We start from the raw sequence: 26,976 nt of genomic DNA on the forward strand, positions 1-26,976 counted from the left end.
CCCGGTCGGGAAGTAACCGATAGATGTTTCTCTTTCTCTCTCCTTCTCCCTTCCTCTCTCTCTAAAATCAATAAAAACTTATCTTCCAGTGAGGAATTAAAAAAACCCCCAAACAAACAACAGAGCAATACATTGTCATAATTCTCATCATTTTGTTACAAATATAATATTATGTATAGATGTAGTAAAGTATTTTCACTTTCACCTATTTTCTGCATATTAAGCATATATAATGCAGAAAGGAAATATCTTATACTTTGAATAAAAATAATTTAATCAAGTTTTAAACAACCATACCTGAGTATTGATTCTTATTGCTCCAATGGAAGGAATTTCATAATAATAACCTGAAACATATATATGCATATTTATGAAAATATAATAAAAGTTCATGCAATTATTGATGGCTTTGTAAGAAAAAAAAGCATTTTTTACCTTAATTCTGCAAACAGTAAAATATTAATGCCACTGATAAATTTTAAAAATATGTGATAAATGTATACTGATTACAAATGCATAGTATATTAGAAATTTTGCTACATTACCTTACATTGTATAAAATAACTGTTATTTTTCTACAAAGCAGTAGGGAACCTGGTATCATTAAAATATTTTTTATTGGAGAAATTATTAAAGATGAATGATCATGAGCATCTGATAATTATATTTATATAAAATATTTGCCTAAATATAACTTTAAGAATCCTTTTAGGTTCTTTTTATTGTTATGTGATCACTGTTTATTTTTCAAATAACATGTATTTTTCTGAATATGAAGAAAATATGGGCTTACTACACAAAATATGAATTACCTAGGAATGTATAAAAATACATTTTTTAAATAACTTAACCAGAGACAAAAATGTACATCACACTTTCTTATGTCCAAGTTTTATGTAATTCAGATATTCTTTCATTCTTAGTTTTTCATATAATTTATATTTGATAAGAATCATTAAGTATCATTCAATAAAATATATCATTTTATGAATGTACAATAATATGACCACTGTCTGAATTTTTATATAATGTAACAAAAAGTTTGTTGTGCTCAGCATCTTATCATCACCTCAATTCCTTTAAAACTAGCTACAACTTTAGATTATTTTAAATAATAATATGTAGAACTACAACTACCAAATTACTTTTTTTCTTAATAAAATGTGGTCAAGAAAATAGATGTTACCTTTATTTTCACAGGCCATCCACTGAATAGGTCCTCTGTCATAATTATGTTGACCAACTGAAAATGTGAATACACGTACCTGGTGAATTGAAAAATAGTTACCTGTTAGACTGCGTACTATTTAATTGAACAGCACAATATACTTAAAGCAAAAAAAATAATAAAAGCATGTTTTTCAGTTGATTAATATGACAAGAAAAATCAAGACCAGTAAAGCATTCTGGAAGGCACCAGAGGGAAAAGATATTACCAGAGACTTCAGTTACTACACTTAAAGTAGTTCTTAGGTGCCTTGCACCATATCTCGATCCTATGGCAGTATCATTATTATTAAGGTTTCATTAGTAGAAATAGCATCTTTCAGGTCCAATCTAAGTTCACCTATTTTAAATGATTAAAACATATTATCCATATATCTAGTCATTGCACAAGAAAAAATTACCCTATTTCATAGGTATGTGGTTACAAAAATGTATTAATAAAGGAGGTCACTATACTTTTAGTTGCTTAAGGCAATTACATTTAGTGATGGTTTCACTACTTTCACACTATGGAAATATTTAAGATGCATAGATATGATTATGTTTGTTATATTGTTTATTTTCTATAAAAGATGGCATGTATACAAATATTTTAAAATCCTAGGATTTTTAAAGAGAATCAAAACAGTTTCTAGCATGTTATAAAATATGCAAATATTTCAAAATTCAATTGAGATGATTCTTAAAAATTATAGAAATTTAAACTTATTAAAAGCCATTAAATTTAAATAATAATATAAAAGTATAGAGGACAAATTTAATGATGTAAGCAAGTATTTAATAAAATGACTAACATAGATTGATTTTTACCAGTTTAGTAATCTAAACCAATATTCTAAGTTCCACATTTTAGCTTTTTCTAAAGATAAACATGCAGAAAATCACTTTTCCATGATTTCAAGTTCTGGTTTGAACTATGTTAAGAGCTTTTCCCTAATTCATGTCGATTGACTGTTTGAATTGACATTTTTTAATTGTTTCGTCTGTTTCATCTTTTCCACATAATTGCAGAGCACAAATCTCAAAAGAGATTTCACATCTGTTCTCTGTTCTTTCACTTGTCTTGGCCACACAGAAATCACTTATAACAATACCTGCCCCAAAATGTACATTGGGGATGTTGCTGTTTCACTTGTAAAGTTTTATATGAGCCACCCTGTCTTCTCGGTTTGCCTTAGCCAGTATGTAAGGAGCCATTTGGTGAACACAGCTGAGTTTTAATCACCTCAAGTTGCAAGAACAAATGACTAGTTCCAAGTTAACAGAAGTTAGTGATCTCTCTCTCTCCAATAGTTTCATTTTCTTAAATTCTTCAATTGGATCATTTTTTAGGCTGTCTATATACTTCAGTGGAGTGTTACTGCTTATACAGCTGAACTTACTCCTAAATGGAAATACTTTTATAAACAGGTTGGCCACCCTACTGATAATTCAATTTAACTGCCATACCCTAAACAATTGTCACATGAATTCAGGGCAGGGAAAAAATCCAGATGCTCTGGAAAGCACTTGGGGATCACCTTCATAATTAACACGTGAAACCAAGTCTCCAGTTTTCAACTTAAAGCATTGCTTTCTCTAGCTGTTCCTGTTCCCACAACAATATTGTAGTAAAATGTTTTCCATAAAATGCTTTTCAATAAAGAGAAATAAAGGAATACGACTAATATGTCTCTTCCGGGCGAGCATCTCTAATAACACAGAGGCTACACCTAAGATACCGCGTCATTATTTTGACTGATGTTACTCATCAAATCGTCCAAATAAACACTTAAATCAGGCAAAAAACATACTAGTTAAAACAAACAAACAAAATTTAAAGCAAAAGCTTGTTACTTTTCTTTACCGAGCCATCAGAAGTCCAAATTAAGGACTTTAGAATCAGGGCTGGGTATGGAAGTATACATTCTGTCAGTTATAATTTCATAAAATTTTAAAGCACATTCATTTTTTCCACCTCTATCTTTGTTCATTTTTTGCATAGGTCCTTGGCTATTCAAACATAACATTAACTGATTGAATCATCCCTATATAACAAATGTATAATATGTACCCTTTTCTAAATTTTTATTTGCCTTACTGTCAATATGTTTATTTTTAAAATTTTTGATCTTTATTAAAAGCATATTTTTACTTTTCAATCACAGTTTACTTACTGTCAACATTTTTAAAGATTCGTTTTTCCCCTGAAATTTTCTGGATTCCTGATGGTTAATAAAATCTCAAGAATTATAAATGTAACCTTCTTTTTATAATTTCTGCAACTGCATTGCCATCACAATATATACAAAATCTTTCTAATATATCTAAGATTCTTATTTTTCTCTGGATGGATACAGACACAGAAACACCCACATACACATACACACAGTAACCAGACATATATATTTAATGATTTCAGATTATCTTAGAATTTTCTGAAATAATTTTAAATACACACATTTGGTTGCGAAAAAGTTTACTAAGAATTATGCAAAATTTACATTCCTTATATGACAATGAAAAAAAGTCAATAGAAAAATTATTTCAATCCCAGATGCTATAACTATGTTTAATTTGCCTTTGCTTTACACATATTAGGTTGTTACGAAATAAGGATTTTAACTTCACTGATTTCACAAACATGTGCAATACACATTTTATAGTGCATGTACATGATGAATTTGTGAAATTAAAAATTTTTTTTTTTACATACTAACTTTCTACTTGTAAATGGTATTCCTCCTATTCCATATTATATTACTGCCCCCCTGTGGAAAAGTGAACTAACTCTAAAATTCCAGATACCTAAATCTACGGAGATAACTGCTTCTCATGTTTTCCACTTCTTTAAATTTACAGTCTGTTTAGCAATAATCTTGGGTAAAGGAAAGATAAAGCGATTCCTTGGAAGATGCACAATTTAAAAATCAAGGTAAACTATATTCTTGATGGTGTGTATTTTTACAGCTCTTTTCTTATTAGTGTATTCGGATGGACTTACATAAAAACAAGTAAAATGACATATCAAATAACTCAAATTATTTGAGCTTATATATTTTATCTAAAGTCTAAATTAAACAAATTAAGTTAAACCAACTACATCAAGACAAAGTTAACTTTTGAAAAGAAAAATTCCTTTACTTATGCTTCATAGTACGTTTATAATCACAACACTAGATTCATGGAACAAATGCATACTGGAAACTTTCTGTTCTAAGTGAAATAATCCTAGAAAATTTACTCAATGTTCCTCAACTAATCTGTGCGATTTTCCATAGGCTCATGTTTCAAAATGTTCACTTCTGTTTCAAAATGTTCATGTATGAGACATATACAGTCAAAGATGTCTTTGAAGATATTGTGATAATGCTGGAGATAAACATCTTTAACAGAAATAATATGGGAAGGGAGTGTTGAATAAACATTGGATTAGGTTAAAATGGTTTCAAGATTGCATCATTTTATCTATTGTAGTGCCTTATAAATAAATGGAAATAAATATTTAAGTGAAAAAAGCCCATAGCCAAATGAGTGGACTCAACTTCTTACCAGAAGGATCTAAGACATATGTCATGTTCTCTGGCATATAAATCAATTCATTATAATGGAGCAGAGCCACAACTGGGCTCCGAGCTGTCTTGCATTTTTTAATTTGGGCAGTTTCATTATATCACGGTAAATTCTTGATCTTTATGTTATTCAGACTTGCTGAATGGAATTAAACCAACATTTGAAGGCAAAATAAAATATACTTAATTCACATACCATTCATGTACTGCATTATTCCTAGAGAATAAAAAATTTCTCAGAGTTCTTGACTCACACTTAGTTGTATAAGCATATTTATAGAAGCAATAGTAATTTGAGAGTATTTTTAATAAAATTAAACTTAAAACAATTAAAAATTAGTCCTTATTAGCCTCAAACTTGCATAATTTGGCCTTCAGTTGTTTCAAAAATCATTTTTTTCTCTGAACAGAGAAATTATAATTCCAATAATATAAAGCTGATACATTCAGTCTGCCCTATTTGATTAGAGAAAACTTTCAATTAACAACACATTTTATTTTAAATATATTACAATTTGTTCCTTATAATACACAAATTATTTATAACTTTATCCTACAGTTCTAGGTTTCTGCTAATCTCTTTTTTATTTTGTTTTGTTTGTTGAAGACTAAAATACTTGTCGTCAATTAAGATTTTTCCAAAGCCACAGGGTCAACCTATTTTAGAAAGCCATAGAAATTTCTCGTTTCCCAGCAGAACACAGTTACTGGAAACTGTCACCTCAATAATTATCAGTTACCCAGAGTTCAAGTTTAATTTGCAATAGGCAAATCTCCAAGGACTAATGGAAATGAGACTATGAAGAAACAAAGCCAATAAAACTAAAATAAAAACTTCAGCTATCGAAACATATTAGAAAAATGTCAGAAATGGATTTTATTAATTTACTATGTGTACTAAAACTTTTGGCTTTAAGCCTATACAAATACGAGATTGGACTGAGGATTTAAGGAGAAAATTCTGGAGTGGTTTCCATAACTCACAAAGATACCAGAATCCAGAGCATCTGAATAACCCATATCTCTAGTTTTATAGTATTATGAAATAAATGTCTAAATTAATCTTTCACACTTAATGTTTTTTTACAAGGCCCAATGATCTGAAAGGTACTTGCAGCCTGCAAAGTTTTGACAGCTTAGTTTAATCCATCTTAGCCTGTAAAGCTTTGAGGAGCATGTCCCCTAGTGGTAAAATCCTGTTATCCAGCCAGAAGGAAGGTTCCTGGGTGGCCAAATGATGATTGGCATAGTCACAGGGCAGCCCAGGAGAAGACAGAGACAGACGGCCAGCCCGGCACATTCCACATAAGAGTATGAAATTTGGACTGTAGATCACTTGAATTCTTGACTCTGTCACTGAATAGCTGTAAGACTATTCAACAAGTTGCTTAACTTCTCAAATTTTGGTTTTCTTATTTCCAAAATGGGGACGATGATGATAATAATAAAAATACTTTTATCATATGATTAATCCAGTTGAAAGTGAAATGATACATGTAAAGCATTTATATTATATGGAAAATATAAGCTCTATAAATGTTAGCTATGATAACGAAGATTATAATGATTATGGCAACGATGACACTGAGGACTACAAATGTCTTCTATAGTCAAACTATCAGAATTAGTGGGACATTCACCTTTCATGCTTCAAAAAGAACTTAAAATTACTCAGAGTAAAACCTTTCTAGAGGAACAGCTTTGGCTTACTCTATTGCATGTAGCAATAAGCTCTAAAGAAAACAGTCTAATATTATCTAAATGTCATTTTGTCCATATGAGATATGTTCATAAGGAATTTCCAAGGGTCTGACAGAAGAATTTAATCGATGTTTGTTGGATTTGTTTAAGTAAACAATACAAAACAATCTAAAAACACACACCACAAAATGCAATAGTCATCTAGGTTGTACATACATGATCTTAAAAAAACAAGCTGATATTTCTCTCACATGTCTTACATGTGGGTGCATAACACAGATACATGCCTTGGGATTATGTTGGTATTTTTAATTTATTAACAACAGTTATGATTCACCATCACATTATCAGATTATAAGGAAGACATTTTGAGGTCCCCCTCCCTCTGCCTTCATTTATAGTATTTGATAAAGAAAGAATAAAGCTATGGGCACATTACATTTCCCAGCAATTGTCTCTCTGCAAAGACTACTGCCAGCTGAGCTATCAGAAAAAAATATGGTGATTTATTTCAGATGTTATTCTTGGGTAATGCCAAGTACTTTACTGACACTAACAATGAGAATCTTCATGAAAAACTATGTGTTGGACTGATTAGGGTAAAAGGAAAAGTGCCACGGATACAATCATTTTTGATACAAACTAAACTCTGCCTACTTATAAGATGATGCGTAAGAATGAACATCAATTTTACTCCATATTCCAACCACAGGACAAAAACATTGTTTTAAATGATTTCCTATTAAAAGAAGAACGATGGTAAAGTTTTTCCTGACATTTATGATTTTCTTTTAGTTTACCTCAGGTGCCTATTCACTGATGTATTTGATATATGAGTCAACATTTAGCAACTACTGTGTATCAAGCACTGTCCTAGGCTCTGAGGGTCCAATGATTGGTTTACAGACTAACACAGACCCTACTTTCATGGAGCTTATAACAGAGGAGAGTTCACATTAAAGAGTGGATGAAACATTAGTAAAATTAAAAAATGGTAATCTGGAAGAAAGAAAACAAAAAGAAAAAAGGGTGCTGGCATAGGTAATGATAAGAGGGCTTCTGGGGGAAAGGGGGCCGCCCTGGAAAGACTGAGTGAGGAAGACACCTCCGCAGAGATACACTGTCAGCAGCTCTTAACCTGCGAAGAAGGCAGCCACAGAAAAAGCAGAACAGAGTGCCTTCCCCGGAATAATGTTTTTGGGTTTCTTTGTGTTTTTTTGTTTTTGTTTTTTTTTATATATGTATTTTTATTGATTTCAGAGAGAGGAAGGGAGAGGAAGAGAGAGACAGAAACATCAATGATGAGAGAGTCATTGATCGGCTGCCTCCTGCACGGCCCCTGCTGGGGATCGAGCCCGCAGCCCGGGCATGTGCCCTGACCGGGAACCGAACCTCGAGCTCCTGGATCCTAAATTGATGCTCAACCACTGAGCGACGCCGGGCCGGGCCCAGAATAATGTTTTAACACAAACAATGGCCTAACTCAATTGCAGGTGGTACAACTCTTCCTAGAAATTACTTCAAGAGCATTTTCTGTACTCTAAGGTTTATGTCATATTGTACGCTTTGTGCTTAATTGATACTTAACATCATTTTTTAATAGATTTGTTTTAGATATTAAAGATTATAAAATGCAGGAAAGTAATATTACTAAAACCTGAAGAAAAAATATCTGATAAGATTTTCCTTAGTTTAGGTAATTGTCAACATTAATTTTATTCAAAGAGAAACAAATGTAAGTAAATCTGTCAAAGAGGAGGGCACAGGCACACACACATGCACAAAGCCTGCCTTTGATAATCTCTGCATTGGTAGGGCCAAATGTTACCCTATAATTGGTGTTTTCAGCTATACAGTAACTACGGTATAAATAATACATTTGATTTTTATCAACAAGGTATAGTTTGTCCTAAAGCTAAAAATCTTTTGGAAACTGTTGAAAGTGTCAAAATATCTGTAATGAAACTTTTTAGAAGCAGTGCATTCGTTAAATAGTATCAAATAATTTTACAGGTCTTGAATGCCCCCCATTGACATGTATGAACATTCATTCCAAAGGCTTTATTCTTGCCTGATGAAGAAGCCAGAGAGAGACAGTAGAGAAGGCAATGAATTATTTTCCATGAATAATTTTCCCTACCATCTGCTGAAAATCAGACAATTTTCACTGTTACTATCTAAAACACACACACAGAGTCAGCCATTTGTGATTTGCTTTAAAGTTTTGTAGGCAATAGTTTATATACCTCTATTTTGGATTTCACAGAAAAAATAGGAAAGATTTTGCTGATGTTTTTTTTAAATTTAAAAAATAATGTATCTATTGTCAGATGATTATAACTTTCTAGTTATGCATTCATTGTGAAACTTATTCCCCATCTATCATATGCTTTCTTTCTCTTGTTCTCACTTGTTTACTAGTTATTTTGAAATTTTTAAAATTAATTTTGAATCCCTTTAATTTTTTAAAATTAATTCTGAGAATTAAGCTAAGAATCAGAGAACTGTTTTCTAGCTGGCTAGACAAGTTTGCGTGTGTAATGCTAACCGAACCTTTTGCTATTCTACAGAAAAGCCACTATCTTAATTTCGCTAGGCCTGGAAATGATCTTTCAACTGTGTGTCTGGTTTTACTTTTCTTTATTCATTTGTTTGGACTCTATGATAGAGTTCATTTTACTTTTGGCACCATTTTTAAGGACGTCTCGTACACACGGGTGAGCCCTAAGGAATGGCACTGCTGCAGGTAAAGATTAGAAAGTGATTCATTTTAATTTGAAACAGCTGTGTGGGGAGATTAACATGGATTCGGTTTTAAAGCTGTACCTGTCTATAATCAGGTCGATTCATTCCCAAGAGTAATACATTTCGCAAAAGAACTCGAACATTTTGTTCTAATTCTCAAAACTTTTTGGCCTCATTAAATTGTGCTGTATATCTGCAGCTTCATTCATCAGTTCTCCGGATGCACCTCATCACACCTACCTGGGTGCTCTGAATGATTTCTGATGTTGTCTGGATGAAAAATGAGCGCAAATGAAGCATTCAGCAGTCATATTAATGCTAAGCAAGAGGCTTGGGGGAAAAGTAGGATTCAGACTTTTTTAAAAAAAGCTCATCAAACTTTCTTTGTGACTTTATAATTTTGATAATTTTAAGCTACAAGTGAACTTCTTTTTTAAAGAGCACATTTAAAATGAAGTTATAATCAAATATAGACTTTTTAAGAGTATTGAAAATTTGTATCTATCTAAATCTACTGAATTTCATTTTTATACATTGGTCATTTGAAAGATCAAGTGGCTAGTGAAATGCTGAGTTGGTAAGTTTATTATGTAACAAATATTAATTGAGCAGGTATGGAATTGGTCTGTCATACATATCCTTAGATGACAGAGATAGACAATTATCCTTCCTATCAGTGTCTGTGGGCTGCAAATGCCTCAGACAGGATCAGTGTGTGTGTGGAAAGCTGGGACATTAGAATAAAGAGAGGAAGTTGGAAAAGATTTCTCAACTCATCCACAAGCTATATGTGAAGATGGTGAAAAAAAACCTCTCATACACATACATACTATTTTTATTATATACATACATATGCTATATGCACACATATGTCCTTGACATAATTAATTATGTACTTGCTCTCTGGACAAAATGCAAATACATTCAAAAGTAGACTGAATTAAAGTGTTTGTCTGCCTTCATCTATTCTCACTGTTAGTGGATACAGAACATGGAAATGCCAGGGTGTGTTTGTTTAACCAAGTTTTCCCATGTTAGAAAATAAGGGAGCTATTGAACTTGAAAGCAGAATGCATTTTAAATGTGGGACAGCAGTGTTTCTGGAAATATAATGCTCACTTGCCCACTTCAGAAATCTCTGATCTGTGTCTCTCTCCATCCCGCCTCTTTCCTAGATCTCCACCTATCATCCTGTCTTGGTTTTGGATCATGAAACGTTCTGTCTGTGTATCCCATCACCAACCTATAACATGTAATTCATTAGCTCCTCCATCTTTAAAAAATAAATACAGCCCGGCAGGGTGTGGCTCAGCGGTTGAGCGCCGGCCTAGGATCCAGGAGATCGGGGTTCGATTCCCGGTCAGGGCACATGCCTGGTTGCGGGCTCGATCAATGACTCTCTCATCATTGATGTTTCTCTCTCTCTCTCTCTCCTTCTCCTTTCCTCTCTCTGAAATCAATAAAAGATATATTTTAAAAAATAATAATAAAATAAAATATAAAAAATAAATACATACACATACACGTGTGTGTATATACACAACTTGAACTCAAGCTGACTACCTTACTTTCCCCCCAATATTTCTTAGCAAATTTTCAAAGATTTTAGAAAAAGTAGTTTATACTCAGATTTTCACTTCCTCATCTGTCACTTGCTCTCAACCATCTGTTGGTTATTACTCATATTACTTTATTATAACAGATCTCATGGTCTCTTGTTCCTGGAGAGACAATGGACAGAGGGGCTGCTCAGTTTCAATGGATATAAATATGTGTGGCTATGTCTGTATATGTAGGTATGCATATACGTTTAAGTGTGTGTATCACAGAACTTTGCTATTGTCACTAAAATAAGAATCACAGAAATAGGGCATCTAATTCCAAGGATTTCTTAATTTTTATGTGAAATAAAAATAACATTTTTTAAAAAATCATAGAAACTAAGGGCTAACTACTAAACTTTCAAAGTTGCCTTGGCATTAACAAAGGGTGTGTGCCTTTAAGAGAAGCGTGTGTCCCGAAAGTCCAGCAGACAATATTTTAACACAAAAACAGCAGGACGGTTGAGTTTGAGATTCATCAGTTTTACAAAAGTAATTGTGGTTTAAAAAATTGAGTTCCTGTAAAAGGTGGAGGGACAGAGAAGCAATGCCTCAAGATCATAATATTTAGGCTGGAAATTTTGAGGATACACATAGAAAAATGGCTTTAAACCAGTAAATTCTTCATTTATTCAATCAATTGAACAATTTGTAAAATCAGAGGGTAGAATACAATTGCTTTCCTTAGGGTGTAACACCCTTGTATTTGGGGGAAGGAGGAAGGAAAAAAAACACAAAATTTATGCTGGGCCCCCAAGACATGTTACTGTGTTAATCCTGGATGCAAACAGTTGTGGAAGAGGGAAGAAATTTACAAGCTTAGATGAAAATTACTTATTACTCCTCTTTTTATACATTTACATTTTCTATTCGAATTTGTTTTAACATTGTGTACTCCTTAAATATAAGATATATCTTAGGCACAAATTCTGAAAGAGGATATAAAATTCGTTGCATATTCATTTAAGAATCTCTCCCTTTATGAAGAAAAATATCCAGAGGCAAGCAAGGTTTATTGGTGAGTGGTTTGGATATCATAATAAAGAAAAAGATGATTTATCTAAACTTAGATCCATTAAAAATGATATAATTAATAGGGCTCATATACTTCTATCATAAAATAACAAAGTATAGTTAAAATTATGACTAACTACAAGATGCTAAAAAATCTCTGAAAAAATATAAGAAGAAGAAGAATTTTGAGATACAGTTGAATTTGGGGTTAAATTTATTTGAGTTCTTTTAATGCGGTAACGTTATATTATTTAGAATATTTGAATAAGCTAAATATTCCTTGCCCCACATTGTTTTATAATTATGAACTAGTCTCATGAACAGAAATCATAATTCCAACTTTTGTTAGTCTCCATTTATTTATTGTCACATATTAAGAACTATCTTGGAATCTGTGCGGACGGGCGCCTAGAGTTCAACGCTGAACAAGATGCAGGCCCCGTCTTGTAGGACTGTAATCTGGGGAAGGGGCAGAGGGCAGTTCCCATGGGTAGAGGACAGTGTGGGGGACAGTCGACTCCATACAACATGCTGTGGAATCAGAGCACAAGTATCTAAACAAGCCTGAAAGGGGAGGGGAGAGTCACAGTCATCCTCTAGGTGATGATATTGCCCTGAATTTATTCAGAACAATGAGTAGAAGTTACTAAGTAAGGTAAGTAATGTCCATTCTATCTTAGATGAATGTATCTTCCCATTACTTTTAATTCTGATCATTTCTTTTAAAGAAATATACATAAAATCAAGTTATCATTTGAAAGTATTCGCACTCAACATTTCAGTCCATTTATCAACTTTCTAAAAAGGAATGGCTTCTCTACGCCATTAAAATAACCAGGTGTTTAGAAAAAACATGCTAACTCTCGCAATAAGCTTATGTCATATGACATACAGCATATGCAGTATTCAAGGAGTTGAGTATTAAAAAGGTTTGTCATTAATCTAAAGTTATATGTGTGTATGTTTTCAATTATTTGAGCATATTCAGATCACATGTAAGATAAAAAGCATCAGGGCATTTCAAAGTTTTATAAAAATTTTCATTAATTCTTATTAACAATATTTTGCCTATAAAACTATCTAAATATATTAATTAATATCTCTCTCTCTTTAATTCCTCAAGTGCATATAAAACAATCCATTTAGAGAGTTATAGTTAATGAGATGAACCTCTCTAAATAAAAACTCCAATGGAAAGCAAAGCAAATCTGCATTTTACTCTGCAGTGTCTTGTGGATTAATGTGTAGATTCTGTTGGAATTTTTGAAACAAAAGAAGTAGCTTATAACTTGTCACTACTATTTTTTGGTGCATCCTTCACAGTTTAGGAAACCAAGTTGATAATCATTGTTCTCTTATGAACTATGGCGAGTCAGTCAGAAAATTAAAACAGGCTGATAGTGTGACTGTTAGAAAATATAATTTCAGTTGATATTTTCCCCAATATCAGCTGGTTCGGCTACATGTGTGAACCTTGAAAACAGCTCCCTCTGCAGTACTGTCCTCTGCAGTCAAACAAACACTGAAACAGATATATTCCAACCTTGACACTCATCTTCACATTTTTGCTGTTGAAGTAGTATACCTATAGAAAGATTTTACTAAAATCTTTTTCTTGAAAGGAACTGGTTTTCAAACGAGGATGCAGTTTTTGTTGTTGTTACTTTTTGTAGATCTACAAAATAATGTCTGTGGATATACTTTTTTGTCTATAGGAAATTTTACCATTACTATACTAATCTTTAATAATTAAATAATATCATAAATGTATCCTAAAGAACCCTAAATTGTACCTATATTTCCACTCTTCTGGTTTCTCTCTTCCTATAGCATTTTCTTATATAGAATTTATGCAGAAGAGTTAAATAGAATTCTATTGGTAAAAATTATTTTATTAGTAAACTTTTCATAAGGTACTTCTGAATCTCATTAAAATATTATATTTAATGTTTCTCTGATTCAGCCCTTGGTTTATAATCCATGACCTGTATAACTGCCATCATCTATTTTCATCTATAATCAGCACACTAGTGCTTTTTATCAAAAATTCTCCCCCACTATCTATTTTTAAAAACCACCTAAATTAATACTAAAATTAAAATACTACAGTCCTGGCCAGGTAGCTCAGTTGGTTGGAGCATCTTCCCATATTCCAAGAGGTTGAAGGTTCAATTCCCCGTCAGGGCACATATCTAGGTTGTGGGTTTGATCCTCTGTCTGGGTACTTACGGGAGGCAACCGATTGATGTTTCTCTCTCACACTGATGTCTCTCTCTCTCTCTAAAAATCAATTAAAGAACATATCCTTGGGTGAAGATTCAAAAGATAAAATAAAAATACAATAAAATTGTACTCACTTTTCTGTCTTTGTTGTATTTGGCAAATATCTCCTGGGCTCTCTCTTCTCCTCCGTCCGTGAACAGCATGATAATCTTATTGCAGTTAGCTCTGGAAACATTATACTGTAAAAAATATATGTATATCATTCATAATAAAAGGTGGAAAATATAAAGCATATGAAAGAGCATGAACAGGGTGCAAGTAATGAGTAAAATATATGCCCAATATGTATATTCTAAGAGCTGGTTCCTAGGTCAGGGCAGCTCCCCCCCCCCCCCCCACATACACCCAGACATCCATAGGTCTCAACTTTCTTCAGGTCTTTGATCAAATGTCACCTTATCAATGAGAACTTTCTCAAAAAGCTATATTTTAAATTGCAGTCTCCCTCCCAGGCTGTATTTTTCTTCACAGCATTTTATACTCTTTTATAAATGCATATTTTATTTGCTTGCTTATCATTGGCTTTGCATAAGTGAATGTAAGTACCATGAGGGCATGAAGTTTTGTCTGTTTTTGTTCAGTGTTGTTTCCTTGCCTAGATACCTGCCTAGAACATAATAACCTCTCAGTGGTTAATTAATAGATTTTAAATTAATTAATGGCTATGATATTGATTTTACACCCCTAATATTTATACCACAGACAATATTAATAAAAATTGTGCATACCCATTCACATATATTTTCAATCCATTTACAAACATTTTTCCTCTCTTCCCTCCTTCATCCTACTTTATTCATTTTATATTTCCCAAACTGTAAACTCCTGGATGACCCTTAACACCTATGCTCTTTCATATCTTTGTAAATGTCCATACCTATTCCCAGAATATCCTCTCCTATTCTCTCTTGACTTGCCACACATATTCTAACACTGAAAGACTCAGTTCCTATAGTCAATCCTCTCTTACACTTTCTTCAAGGTCCCAAAAGAGTGGAACGTGGGAGAACAGTGTATGAGCACCACATGACCGCTAGAAATCTGAGCTTCTTTGAGGTCTGAAATGATAATGGCAGCCTTTTACTGTTGTGAAATGTGTTTTTGCATTTAAGTGCTGAGAATTAAAAACTACACTAATTTATGAATACTCAGCTTCTTTCAAAATGTCAACCCCCACCTTGCCAGCCCAGTGCTGTCAATGGGAATATAATATAAACCTAATTTGTAATTTTAGCTTTCCAACAGCCATGTTAAAAAAAGTAAGAAGTGCCCGGCTGGGCATGGCTCAGCGGTTGAGCATCGACCTAGGATCCAGGAGATCTCGGTTCGATTCCCTGTCGGGGCACATGCCCAGGTTGCGGGCTCAATCCCTAATCGGGGGTGTGCAGGAGGCAGCCGATCAATGGCGACTCTCTCACCATTGATGTTTCAACTCCCTCTCTCCCTTTCTTTTTCTCTCTTTGAAATCAATAAAGATATATTTTTTTAAAAAGGTAAGAATACCTGAAATTAATTCTAACAATATATTTTATTTAACCCAGACACCCAAAATGTTATCAAATTAAATATGAAATCAATATAAAAATTCTTGCGATAAGAGACATTTTTTTCTTTCATAAAGTCTTCAAATCTCAGTCCAGACCAGAAACATTTCCAATGCTCAACAGCACACATGATTGTGGCTACCATATTGGATAGCACAGCCCTGGCCTTTAAATTACTAATATATGTTTTTAAGTCATTAATTCTACTGTAGTATTTAAGCTTATTGGAGGCCCGTGCTCTTACTTTTTAAATACGATAAACCCCATTTCCTGTTGTAAAGGCTAATAAAGATAGCATTTTGCTTTATTGATGAAAAGATCCTGTTTCATATAATACCTCATTGACTAGGCCATTAGAAATGGGCAGTTAAAACTTTTACCCAAACATTGTAAAAACACAAATATTGACTAATACAATTTGTCCCATTCAAACATGGTTCTTATCTTTGATGTTAACTGTCTGAAAATTTGACTGTATAAAAAATTACATATTTATTATGAAAATATTTTTGTGAAAGGTGTTGAAATCCCTTAACTAAAATTAATTTCCCTGATGATTTGTCTTTTTATCTGCATATTAAAAATGGGCAAAATAATATGTACCTAAAAGACTGTCTCATAAAAGTGATAAAATAAGTAAAGTTGCTAAAATAGGACTTAGTTTCCTTAAAGTCGTAGAGGTATTTATCACCGAACACAAATAACAATGTAAGTTAGCACACTGGGTCCTGCTGATCACTTGTATATTCGTATAAATAAAATAATAATAACCTTTCCCAGGAGAGACAGATATTAGGACACACAAAAGTGGAAATAAAATGTTTTGTTTTCAACATGATTTTTCCTAGGAGTAGCCTTCTCAGGACTTTTGATAAAGCAAAGTACATCACAGCAACTTCTGGATGGATTTTCAATTCTTTAAAGAGTCACACAATCACAGCAGTTGTAACGTACTGGCTTTCAACGAATTAAGTAAAAGAAAGAACTTGAGTATTTCAACGAAATTACAATTAGAGTTTTTAATTTACTTTAATATGTTATTTCATAACCTGCTTTGTTGTATCCCTGCATGGCCAGCACATAGAGCTGCATCTATCATATATGCACTCAATAAAAAATTTTTGAAAATTGCCTCTCAATATATTAATATTTTATGAAACACTGCCTTAAGAAAAATTCAAATCATAATTTAAGGTTTACTATGGGGAAAATGACATGTCTAATTCTACTTGATACTCGCTTCAGTGATCTTAAAGGTAAACCTTGCAAGGACATGCAAAACACAGGGCATGGCACTGCATGAGTAAGAGGTCGAGAAGTGTCTGAAACGGGTAACGGTGTGCTTCAGCTTCGTACAGGCCAGGCCCTGACATTCGGGAACATTACTTTAGAAGGAGGGCAATCCATAACAGATGTGTGGAAAGCAGAACATTGGAGATTTACTCCAGGAATAACGGAGACATATTAAAAATCCTTTACAATCGTGGTAAAGGCAGTACTAGAGGCCAATAGGAGTAAAGTGATATTTTATCAGCAACTAGTAATGAACCTGTGGTCTCTCTAACGAGACTGCCTCTGAAACAGTACATTAGGCTTGAGACACCTCAGCATTTCACAACTGAAACCTGAGTAGGAGGGAAGAAAGTCAGCCAGATTAACAACACTAAGAACAATTAAACTGCCAAGATCTAGAAAACTCGATTATTGACTCAAGAGAAAAATAATTCTCATTTTTAAAAATTATATTCCTTGTCTACAGAAAGAATATATCTGAATTTAATGGTCAATTACACTTGAACTTCACAGTTCTAAGTTTTCATATTTTTATTAATGAATATACATCATTTAATAAACATGCATGTTTATCAAAGCTAATTTCCCTTGAAAACTGCAGTGCTGAACTGCTTTGCTTTTCTGTCTCCCTACTTGCTTACCTAGTGGCATCTAATACGTATCACACCTCAGACTCAACGTAATTGAAGCTGAGCTCTTTCTACCCTCCAATTCTCTCTACCTAGATCTCTGTGCCGTCCTCTACTTAGTATTCTAGTTCGGAGAACCTAGAGTCACCCAAATCCCTCTTCCCCCTCAGCAACCTCTTCCCCCATCCAGTCGCCATGTCACTCCTTAACATCTCTTCACTACTGTCCCAACGCCAGGATTTCCACAGTAGCTTAACCTCGGACACTAGTTAGAGTGCATCATTTTCATACATTCTTTTGCTCTCCATTAACCGATAACTCATGGTCTTTTCATTTCCATCACTCCCCTAAATTGTTGTGTCCCAGACATGCCAGACTGCCTGATATTCCTGCAATGTTTTATGTAGCCTGGCACACTTCCGTGCCTTTGTCCATGCAGTTCTTTGATCTGAAATGATTTCCTCCTCTCTCAAACACCTACCTAGATTCCACTCATCCCTCAAAACCCTGTTTTCAAGGAAATGCCGCACTTTCCTGACCTCCTTTGGGTAAGCTGAGTCCCTCCTCCATGCTGCTCCAGAAACACTCTGAATGCCCCGTAATGGCCCTGACGCACTGTACTGGGGATACTGGTTTAGTGTGTGCTGCAGCTGCTCAAGAGCAGACGGTCTTGGTTATTTCTATAATTCCAGCTCTAGCACTGTGACAGGGAATTGTAAAGCACTCAATAAATGTTGGCTGAATGAACAAGCGAATGAACCAACTGATCAGACATCTCAAAAACTCTTTGGAAAATTCACTTAGGGAACAACAAAGTCAAATTTGCAGAAAAGACCAAATGCACAGGCTTATTCAGTGATTTAGCAAAAACGATGGGAATTATGAGCTGATTCTGTACCAGCCATGTGCTAGTCATTAATTATAGTAATAATTATCTTGACTCCAACACCAGCCCAGCAGCTTACATACACATGAGGTTTCTGTGTGTCACATTCTGTAAACAATCCTGTCCACAACCCTCAGATGTACGTGTGATGGTGACGTCCATTGTGTAAGTGAAGAAACAAGGTACAGAGCAGCTAGGTCCACACTCTCAAACACAGGGAAAAACACTGCCTCTTGAGAGATACAAAACTGAATGATGGCTCCTGCACTCAACTAGCTCAGACCGAAAAAGATGACACGGCCATTTCAAAATATAGTCCAGATTAAGAGACCTGCTATAATATGTGTCAGGCAGTAGGCATGTCAGAGTCTAACAGTCTAACTGTAGACATGGGTGTGTGATTTGTTCAGGGGGATCTTCCCTGAGGAAGGAATTTCTGCTCTGGGAATCATCTTCCTATTCAACTTACTGTCTACCATTTGGAGCTTTCTGTACATTAAGGAACAATTTAAATACCCAAACTAGATATTTAAAATATTTCCAGCAACCATTTGATGATTCGAAGCACAAGTTTCCAGATAAATACTGTAGTAATTGATACAAGAAAAAAGAAATTATATTCTAAATATGCCAAGTTTTAAGTGCTTAAGAAAAATTAAATTATTACCTTATAAATATGTTTTTGGAATATTTATGAAAATATGATAGAAGAAAAGATCTAAAAGGAAAATATGCATTTTGTATGCCTTTTGAATTTGGATTTAAAGATAAAAGGAGTTCAAAGATTTCTACTGCTTGGACACATACATCTGCTTTCTAAACAAATGAAAACAGCACTGTTATCTAACCCTAGAAAGTATTAACTATCAGGATATTGAAATTCAGATACTGCACTTTGGTAATGAAAGAGAAAAGGGGATGGTTTTGCTACTTACATTAAGCAGCTGTTCAAAAGCAAAGCTAAAGCCCTTCTTATAATCTGTAATTCCTTTTGCTGTGATATTATTCACGGCATCTTTCAGTACTTTCTTGTTTCTTACATTTGCTTGTACAAGGTGCTGAAAACAGCTTACATCCTGGGCATTGCTGTTAAACTGAAAAAGATAAAATAGTAAATATGTAACAAAGAACATTAAAGTCAACCGTGTAATTTTCATTTAATTATATTGTTTATACTTCTCAAACCCAATGCATTGCTTTCTCCTTTTATTAAAAAAAATGAAATAGATTGGTAAACAAAAGTACACTAAGGATCAAGTAGTAATTTTCATCTAAGTCCCCAACTCATACTGTAACTCTGAGCCTGTTACCTCCTGTAACCTGGTTTCCCTGAGTATAAATTTGGGATTTGAATTGTATGCGGTCCCTTCCAGCTCTCACATTTCATGAGCATTTAGACAAAAAACAAACAAACAAACAAAAAATCTACAACAGATAATGAAATGTATTCAGAATCCAGAAAGAATATGATATGCTTGTGCAGGGTACATAGATAAACTGAGTATTTTACTTGAGTCCCATAAGGAAAAGTTAGATGGAAAAATAATACACTGTGTTAAAGGAGCAGCAGTTTAATAATTCTGAAATTTGAGAGTAGAGTCTTCCTATGGTGGTTAAAACAGGAAAGCAATCTGAAAGCGTCCAGAGCACCTGGTGGCCTTTTAGAGCTATCACTCTAGAGGTTCTATACAGAATTCAGTGAAATCTGGGAGGCAAGCAAAAGGCAAGAGGTCACTATGGAGCCTCACTGCTTTAAGTGATGTGTCCCTGATCAACAGAGGCGATAAGAGGAGAGAAGATAAACTCCAACCAAACGTGCTCCAAATTGAAAATCTAAGAATGATAACCAGTTTTACCAACTGTATAAAAAGTATTCACATAGTTCATTGGATATTTCCAAAAAAAGATAGGAGCAATAGGAGCACTGCAATAAGATCTAGGATGCTGAGATGAGTAGGGTCATCCTATCATTTATTAACTTTGCTACCTGTATAGGTCCCTCAGGCTCCTGGGGTTTAGACTGTCATATCTGCAAAACGAGAATAATAAAACCGTACTTGCTAGAAGACAGGGGGCTGGCCAGGTAAAAGCTTGAAGATAGTCTCAGACCAAAAGCATAACCAAATGATTTTAATAGGTGGATAGCAAGCCAAAACACAAATTTTATAAGTGATTATATATTCTTATAAATATAAGGCATCATTCTTTTTCCTCTGAAGATCACTGAAGCCTAATTATAAGGTGCACTGCACTCATCAACAATCCATTAAGCAGACATTTACTAGCAGTCTCTTGTATGTCAAGAATTATGGCAGGTGATAGTTTTGTGCCTTCAGACATTATGTAAACTGGGCATGATGTCTGTAAACACTTATACAGTTTTTACTATGTGCCGCATTTACTATGTACTCTATAAATATTAATCATGCCTCTTGGTGAATGCCCTACAAGATTACTGAAGAAACTTAAGCATAGAAAAATTAAATAATTTGTCCATAGTCACATGGCAAATAAGTGATAGAGTCAGAATTCAGACTAGCACTGGGGCCAAAGAGTCTGAGATTTTAACTATTTCCACACCACCTCTGGACATATTATAATAAATTACGATTATTTCTGAAAAAGAAATATTATGCTCTAGGAGAGAATATCAGGGGAATGTGTTCTGACTTGAATTGTGAGCAGTCAGGGGAAAAATTCTCCTGTGACTCCAGAAAAATGATTCACTGAAGACTATGGAGGAAGAACATTCCAGGCAAATAGAACAACATGCAAAAAGGCCCTGGTGGGGGGTGGGGGGTGGGGGAGCCTTTTAGGGAAACATAAAGAAAAAGAGTTAAGCTCGGTTACATATGAAGACAAATGACATAAAATGAGTTCATGGAAGGAGGAAGGAGCTAGAGCATGCAAGGTGTAATGGAAATGCTGAAGAACTGGGATTTTATTTTCTATCAAATGAAAAGTTATAGAAAGATTTCAAGCCAAACACAAAGTAATATAATCTAGAATTTTAAGAGATCACTTTAGCTGTTGTTTGGGAAATGGATTTAAGGTGAACAAACTTTAAAGGAGGGGAAATAATTTCAAGGCTATTGAGGTAACCAAGCTGAACATATAAAATGGCTTTGTTGTTTGTGGAAATGGTCAGAAGAGAAGGGATTCCAGATATATTTTGGAGGAAGAGTCAATATGATGTGGTGGTAGATTGGGTATGTGGTTGAGTAAGACAGGGGTATCTTGAGTGACTGTCAGGTTCTGACATAGCATTTGAATAGCTGGAGGACTGGAGGAGTAACTAGAGGACTTGAGGAAAGGGGAGAGAAGCACAGAATGCTAGTGAGGGTGAGTTTTCAATACAAGTGAGATATGCAAATGGAGATATCAAAAAATCAGAACTTGCCCTAGCAGGTTTGGCTCAGTGGTTAGAGCGTAGGCCTACGAACTGAAGGGTCCCAGGTCCGATTCCAGCTAAGGGCACATACCTAGGTTGTAGGCTCGATCCCTGGGGGGCATGCAGGAGGCAACCAATCAATGGCTCTCTCTCACATCAATGTCTCTCTCTCTCTCTGAAGTCAATTAAAGAAATAAATAAATAAAAATTATTTTAAAAAACAATGTGAGACTTTCCATGTTAGAAAGTAAAAATAAAATAATTTGCCAATATATTAATACCAAAACATCTAACCTTAGAGAATTATTAGATACGGTTATGGAAAATGCTATTAACTGATTTAGTTAAACCATGAATCATGATAAAATTATGTTACACAGAAAATGAGCATTGAATAATGTATTGATCGGGAGTCTTTTGATTGGCCTTGACCTGCTTTTAACAAAGAAAAGTGAAACATCTCATTAAGGCACTAACACAAACTGATTAAATATAAATTCAATTCATTAAATACAAATTCAGTGGTGTATATCAGAAATATTACAATTATATTCATAACAAAACTCATACATTATGCAAGAAAGGAATAACTTACAAAGTATAAGTCCCTATGGCAAATCTTATTCTCCTAATGAAAGGGATGATAAATTTTAAAAGTCTAAATTAGATAAATATATATTTCACAGACATCTGATATTCATCTGCTTTTAGAACAGAAAATACTGAAATTGTAGTCTTCAGTAACATGTGCCTAGATTTTATTTTATAAATCACATATTTAATAAACAAACCACATATATATCAAAACTGTAGGGCAAAGGTTTAATAACACAGCAGTGTAAAACTTTAAAATAGTATATGGTGAGTGAAAATAGATTTATGAAGCCCTGCTTTTGTCATCTATTATTACTTCTTTTAAAAATATATTTTTAACCCTATAGAGTCAGAAATTCAAGCTAACATCACACCTATTCCCTTCTTGATTCCCCCAAATCCAACCAAGTAGAAGTGCTGAGCGAAATCTCTGTGAGCACCTGAGACAGGAAGTGAAGGGGGGGTAATGAGAGCATTTGGTTAGAAATCATGAGGTACTCTGCATCTCTGCTCTTGCATTTGCATAGCCTTTCATTTCCCTCTTTCACACATCCTGTTCCTTCTGCCCCCAATACTCTTTCTCCTCTCCTCTACACTTGGTTGTCCCACTTACCTCGACATTCTAAGCTCCTATAAAGGAAGACTTACTTTAGGGTACTTTGTTATAAAACAATCTTTAATGGGCAAAATGAACATAATTTATACTTCCTTGGTTTTTAAAAAATTGTTCTATATCAAAAGTATTCCTTAGAACATGTTCTAATGATCTTCTCTCTCTCTTTTTTGCATGTAAAAGGAATATCGTGCAAAAGCGTGAGCTCAAGCTGTGCAGCTGATCAGCAAAAACAAGAACTCTAATCCAGACCGGCCTGCTTTGAAACAGAGTATTTTTTTAAATTACAAAATATGATTGAACTTCTTTACATAATTTAACTACAATTAATTTAGATAACAAATTAAAATTATATAAAATGATTAAATTACCTGAGTTAAATAAACTTAATGCAACTTTGCATATCAAGCAAGTAAAATTTCAAATTATGGTATGAGAAGCTATCTACATTTTGGACACCAGAGGGCAATGCAGGAAAAATAAAGTGATCTTCTAAATCTTTGTTATCTTTCATTCCTATTAAAAATACTTTTGTTGTTGATTTTTCTATTTTTCATAGGATATTTGTAAACTAGAAAATGTTAAAAGAAACAAAATTGTTATCCTAAAACCCAGGGAAAATAGCTGGTAACGCTTAGCCATACACATATGTTCATATTCCCAGTTAAGAATGATTTTAAGGTTCTTTGTCTATTGCCAAATTACTTCCCAGAAATATCGAGTCAATTTTCAATATATGTGTAACAATCTTACTTCATTATCATAAGCACTTAATACTTTTATTGCTAAATTATAAGCAAAAAGAATAATTCAATATTTAATTACTTGAATTTCTTTCATGGCTAAGAAGTAAAATTTCTCTCACACACTATTAATTTTCATATAATCTTATGAATTTTAAGCCCTATTTTTCCATTTTGTTGATTAGCATCTTATTTTAACCTATTCCTCATGATTTCTTAAAATAATTTTCTGCTTAGAAAACCATCTATCGATCAGATAAATATTCATTTACAGTCTTTACTTATATTTGATTGTTTTGCTTGTATAGTTTACATTTTGGTATTTAGTCATGTTGGAATTTATTTCCCCCAATAGTGTGAGGTGACAATCAGATTAAGCTGTGTGTTTTTTTTTAAATAGCCAACTTAACCTGTTATTGAATAATTATTGGTTCATGATCCACTCCTTGTAATCAATTAAGATTTGAGCTACATTTCTAGATTTTTAAAAAATATGTTTTTTATTTTTAGAGACAGAGGAAAGGAGAGGGGGAGAGAGAGAAATATCGATCAGCTGCCTCCTGCACAACCCCTACTGGGGATCGAGCCTTGAAACTTGGGCATGTGTCCTGACCTGAATAGGACCAGAGACCTCTTGGTGCATGGGACTATACTCAACCAACTGAGCCACACTGGCCAAGGCCATTTCTAGAATTTTTTATCCCATTACTCTTTCTATTAATTTATCAACTTCTTACTTTTTAATATTAATAATAAAAATATTAGCCAACGTATATTGAGAATCACAATTGTGACAAGCTAAGCACTTTACATGTATTAATTCAATTAACCTTCACCAAGCTTATGATTTTAGTATTAATATGGTTTCCATTATACAGTTGAGGAAATGAGGCTTAAGAGTCACACAGCAAACAAGGGTCAGAGCTCTACTTCTAACCCAAACACCTGACACACCACAGAAGGAGAGCCTGGGACTGCACAGGTTGCCGCACCCAAGGGTGGAGGTGGCGGCCGCCCTACCTGCAGGCCTCACCCAAGGAGCTGCCCAGCAAGGTCGAGCTGCTGGTAAAGGGGATCCTGCCTCAGGCCTTGGTGGGACAGGGCATTCCAGGGCCTCATCCCCCCAGCTCTTGGGAACAAGCTGCCACTGCATATCCAGCTCTTCCCAACATTCAGGAGCAAAACCGGCAGAGAGGATTGGGGCACAAGAGGGACACTGCAACGGCAAGGATAGGCCGTGCCCTTGAACGCAACTTAAAAAAGTTCATCTCCCTCTGGAATTTGAAAACTCAGAAGCAAGTGGAATGCCCAGGCGGCCTCGGGTACAGGTTAAAATTCTTAAAATGCTTTTTTAGTCCCTTAAGAATGTGCTGAAATGTGGGATTCTGCTATAAAAAATTAAGGATAAAGTCTATGCATTTACTAATAATTACCCTAGTGTACTATCACTTTATGTTTTAATTTCTTTTTAATTTAAACCTGATAAATAATTAATAGTAAATATGATAGTTTAATTTAATTAAAATAACTGTGAGCAACCCTACAAGATTACAGTTCAGGTCAGCCCTAGCCAATCTCTTTGCCTTTACTCAAAATTAAATGAATAAATGTACTTTGAAAATTTTTACTCAATAAGTAATGGCATATATTTGTATTTTGGGGCATGGAGTCTTTACCTAGTCCTTCAAGCTCCAGTAAATGTCAATAACTTTTATATTTTTAAAATCAATAGCTCAGTTTTAAAAATATTCCCTCTGCTTTGCCTTATGTATTACTTTGTTATTTCTAAAACTACAAATGCAACTAATTTTTAAGTATCAAAAGCCATTTTTAGTACACCTTATAATTAATGGAAAAATATTGATCATGCTTGTCAACGCCTTCTTATTAACTTTCCTTATACTTGCAAAGCAATTAAGTTATTCTCTGGCAATCTCTTGTTTTTTAAACTAAATAACCTTGATTACTTGTCCTGTTATATAATCTCTAAATTTGTCCTTTACTTCAGCCTTCTCTTCACAGTCTACAATTTCTTCTGTGTGTAATTTAAATGAAGATAATTTTTAAAAACACCCACACTCACCTTTACCTTAAAAAAGTATATAAAAGAAAGGGAACTTCAATTTTTTTAATGAACTTAATTTTACTCCTTCTCCCTGTCTTTTTTTTGTTTGTTTTTTTATATCACCCTCCAAAGAGCAAATGGTGAAAAAATAAAAAACATTCATAAACATCCACAGTACTAATCATTCTATGAAGTACCAAGATCTTAAAATCTAAATCATTAATAAGCATGATTAGTTATAACAAGCCCCAGACAGACGCCCACTGCACTTTGCACAATGTGCCTTCGTAATGTACCCTGATTCTCAGGTTTTCTCAGTGCTGAGGAATCACTTGGGAGACTTGCTAACTGCAGATTCCGGATCCTTAGGTCTGGGGTGGAGTTTGAACTCTGCATTTCTAACTAGCTGCCAGACCCCACTTTAAGTAGCAAGGGTATAAACTACGATATCTTATTTGTTGACATAAATCAGATATGAATCAACATAAAATATCCCTGAAATCTAAATGGATGACTATTTCATAAGATGTGAAATGAAATTACTTTCCTGGAATTCATTTGTTACAAAACTGCAGTGTCATGACAAATATCTTTTATTTTACTTGAGCACTGGCAAAAAGAGGGTCTGTTTTGGAAGGGTATAAAAATAACTTTTAAATTTAAATCGTGCAACAACTTACAACTGTGCTCATTATCATATGCAGAAAAGTTCCTAAACTAAGAAAACCAGTAGGCATAGTTTAGAAGAAAAACTGAAATTTAAAGCTCATAGGAAAATAAACAATTCAAATTGTGTCTTTCTTGCAGACACAGTACAGTTTCATATTGAAACCCCCACTCTGACATTAGCTGGTGTTAAACTGTCAGGTCAAGAGCCAGGAAGTGGCTGAGATTTCATCCTACGTGCAGGCTAAGGAGTGAGCCGCCTACAGTTTCAGAGATACTAACCAAAAAATACCAGACCTCTGGTCAGAGACAAAAGGCAGTAGAAACCAGAGAGAGATCTATTTGCATCCAAATCCCAGTTCCCACAGGGGGCAAGAGAAGGGCCAGAGGTCATCTGCACGAGCTGTAGGTGGGTTTCAGGCAAGAGGTC

At 34.1% G+C, this 26,976-nt stretch overlaps 1 protein-coding gene across 4 annotated transcripts in view; it reads right to left on the bottom strand.

Annotated features, from left to right (window-relative positions):
- Positions 1-26,976, bottom strand: part of CACNA2D1 (calcium voltage-gated channel auxiliary subunit alpha2delta 1) — a 453,232-nt gene that overhangs the window by 67,592 nt on the left and 358,664 nt on the right. For all 4 annotated transcript variants that reach the window (XM_081147533.1, XM_081147532.1, XM_081147531.1 and 1 more), the window contains exons 11-14: positions 19,410-19,568; positions 14,197-14,301; positions 1,187-1,265; positions 298-347 (exon numbers count right to left, since the gene is read on the bottom strand). In XM_081147533.1, the coding sequence (XP_081003659.1) occupies positions 298-347; positions 1,187-1,265; positions 14,197-14,301; positions 19,410-19,568 (393 nt within the window). The remainder of the gene's footprint in view (positions 1-297; positions 348-1,186; positions 1,266-14,196; positions 14,302-19,409; positions 19,569-26,976) is intronic.

The sequence above is a fragment of the Miniopterus schreibersii genome, assembly GCF_964146895.1.
Source record: "Miniopterus schreibersii genome assembly, chromosome: 9".
NCBI lineage: Eukaryota > Metazoa > Chordata > Mammalia > Chiroptera > Miniopteridae > Miniopterus > Miniopterus schreibersii.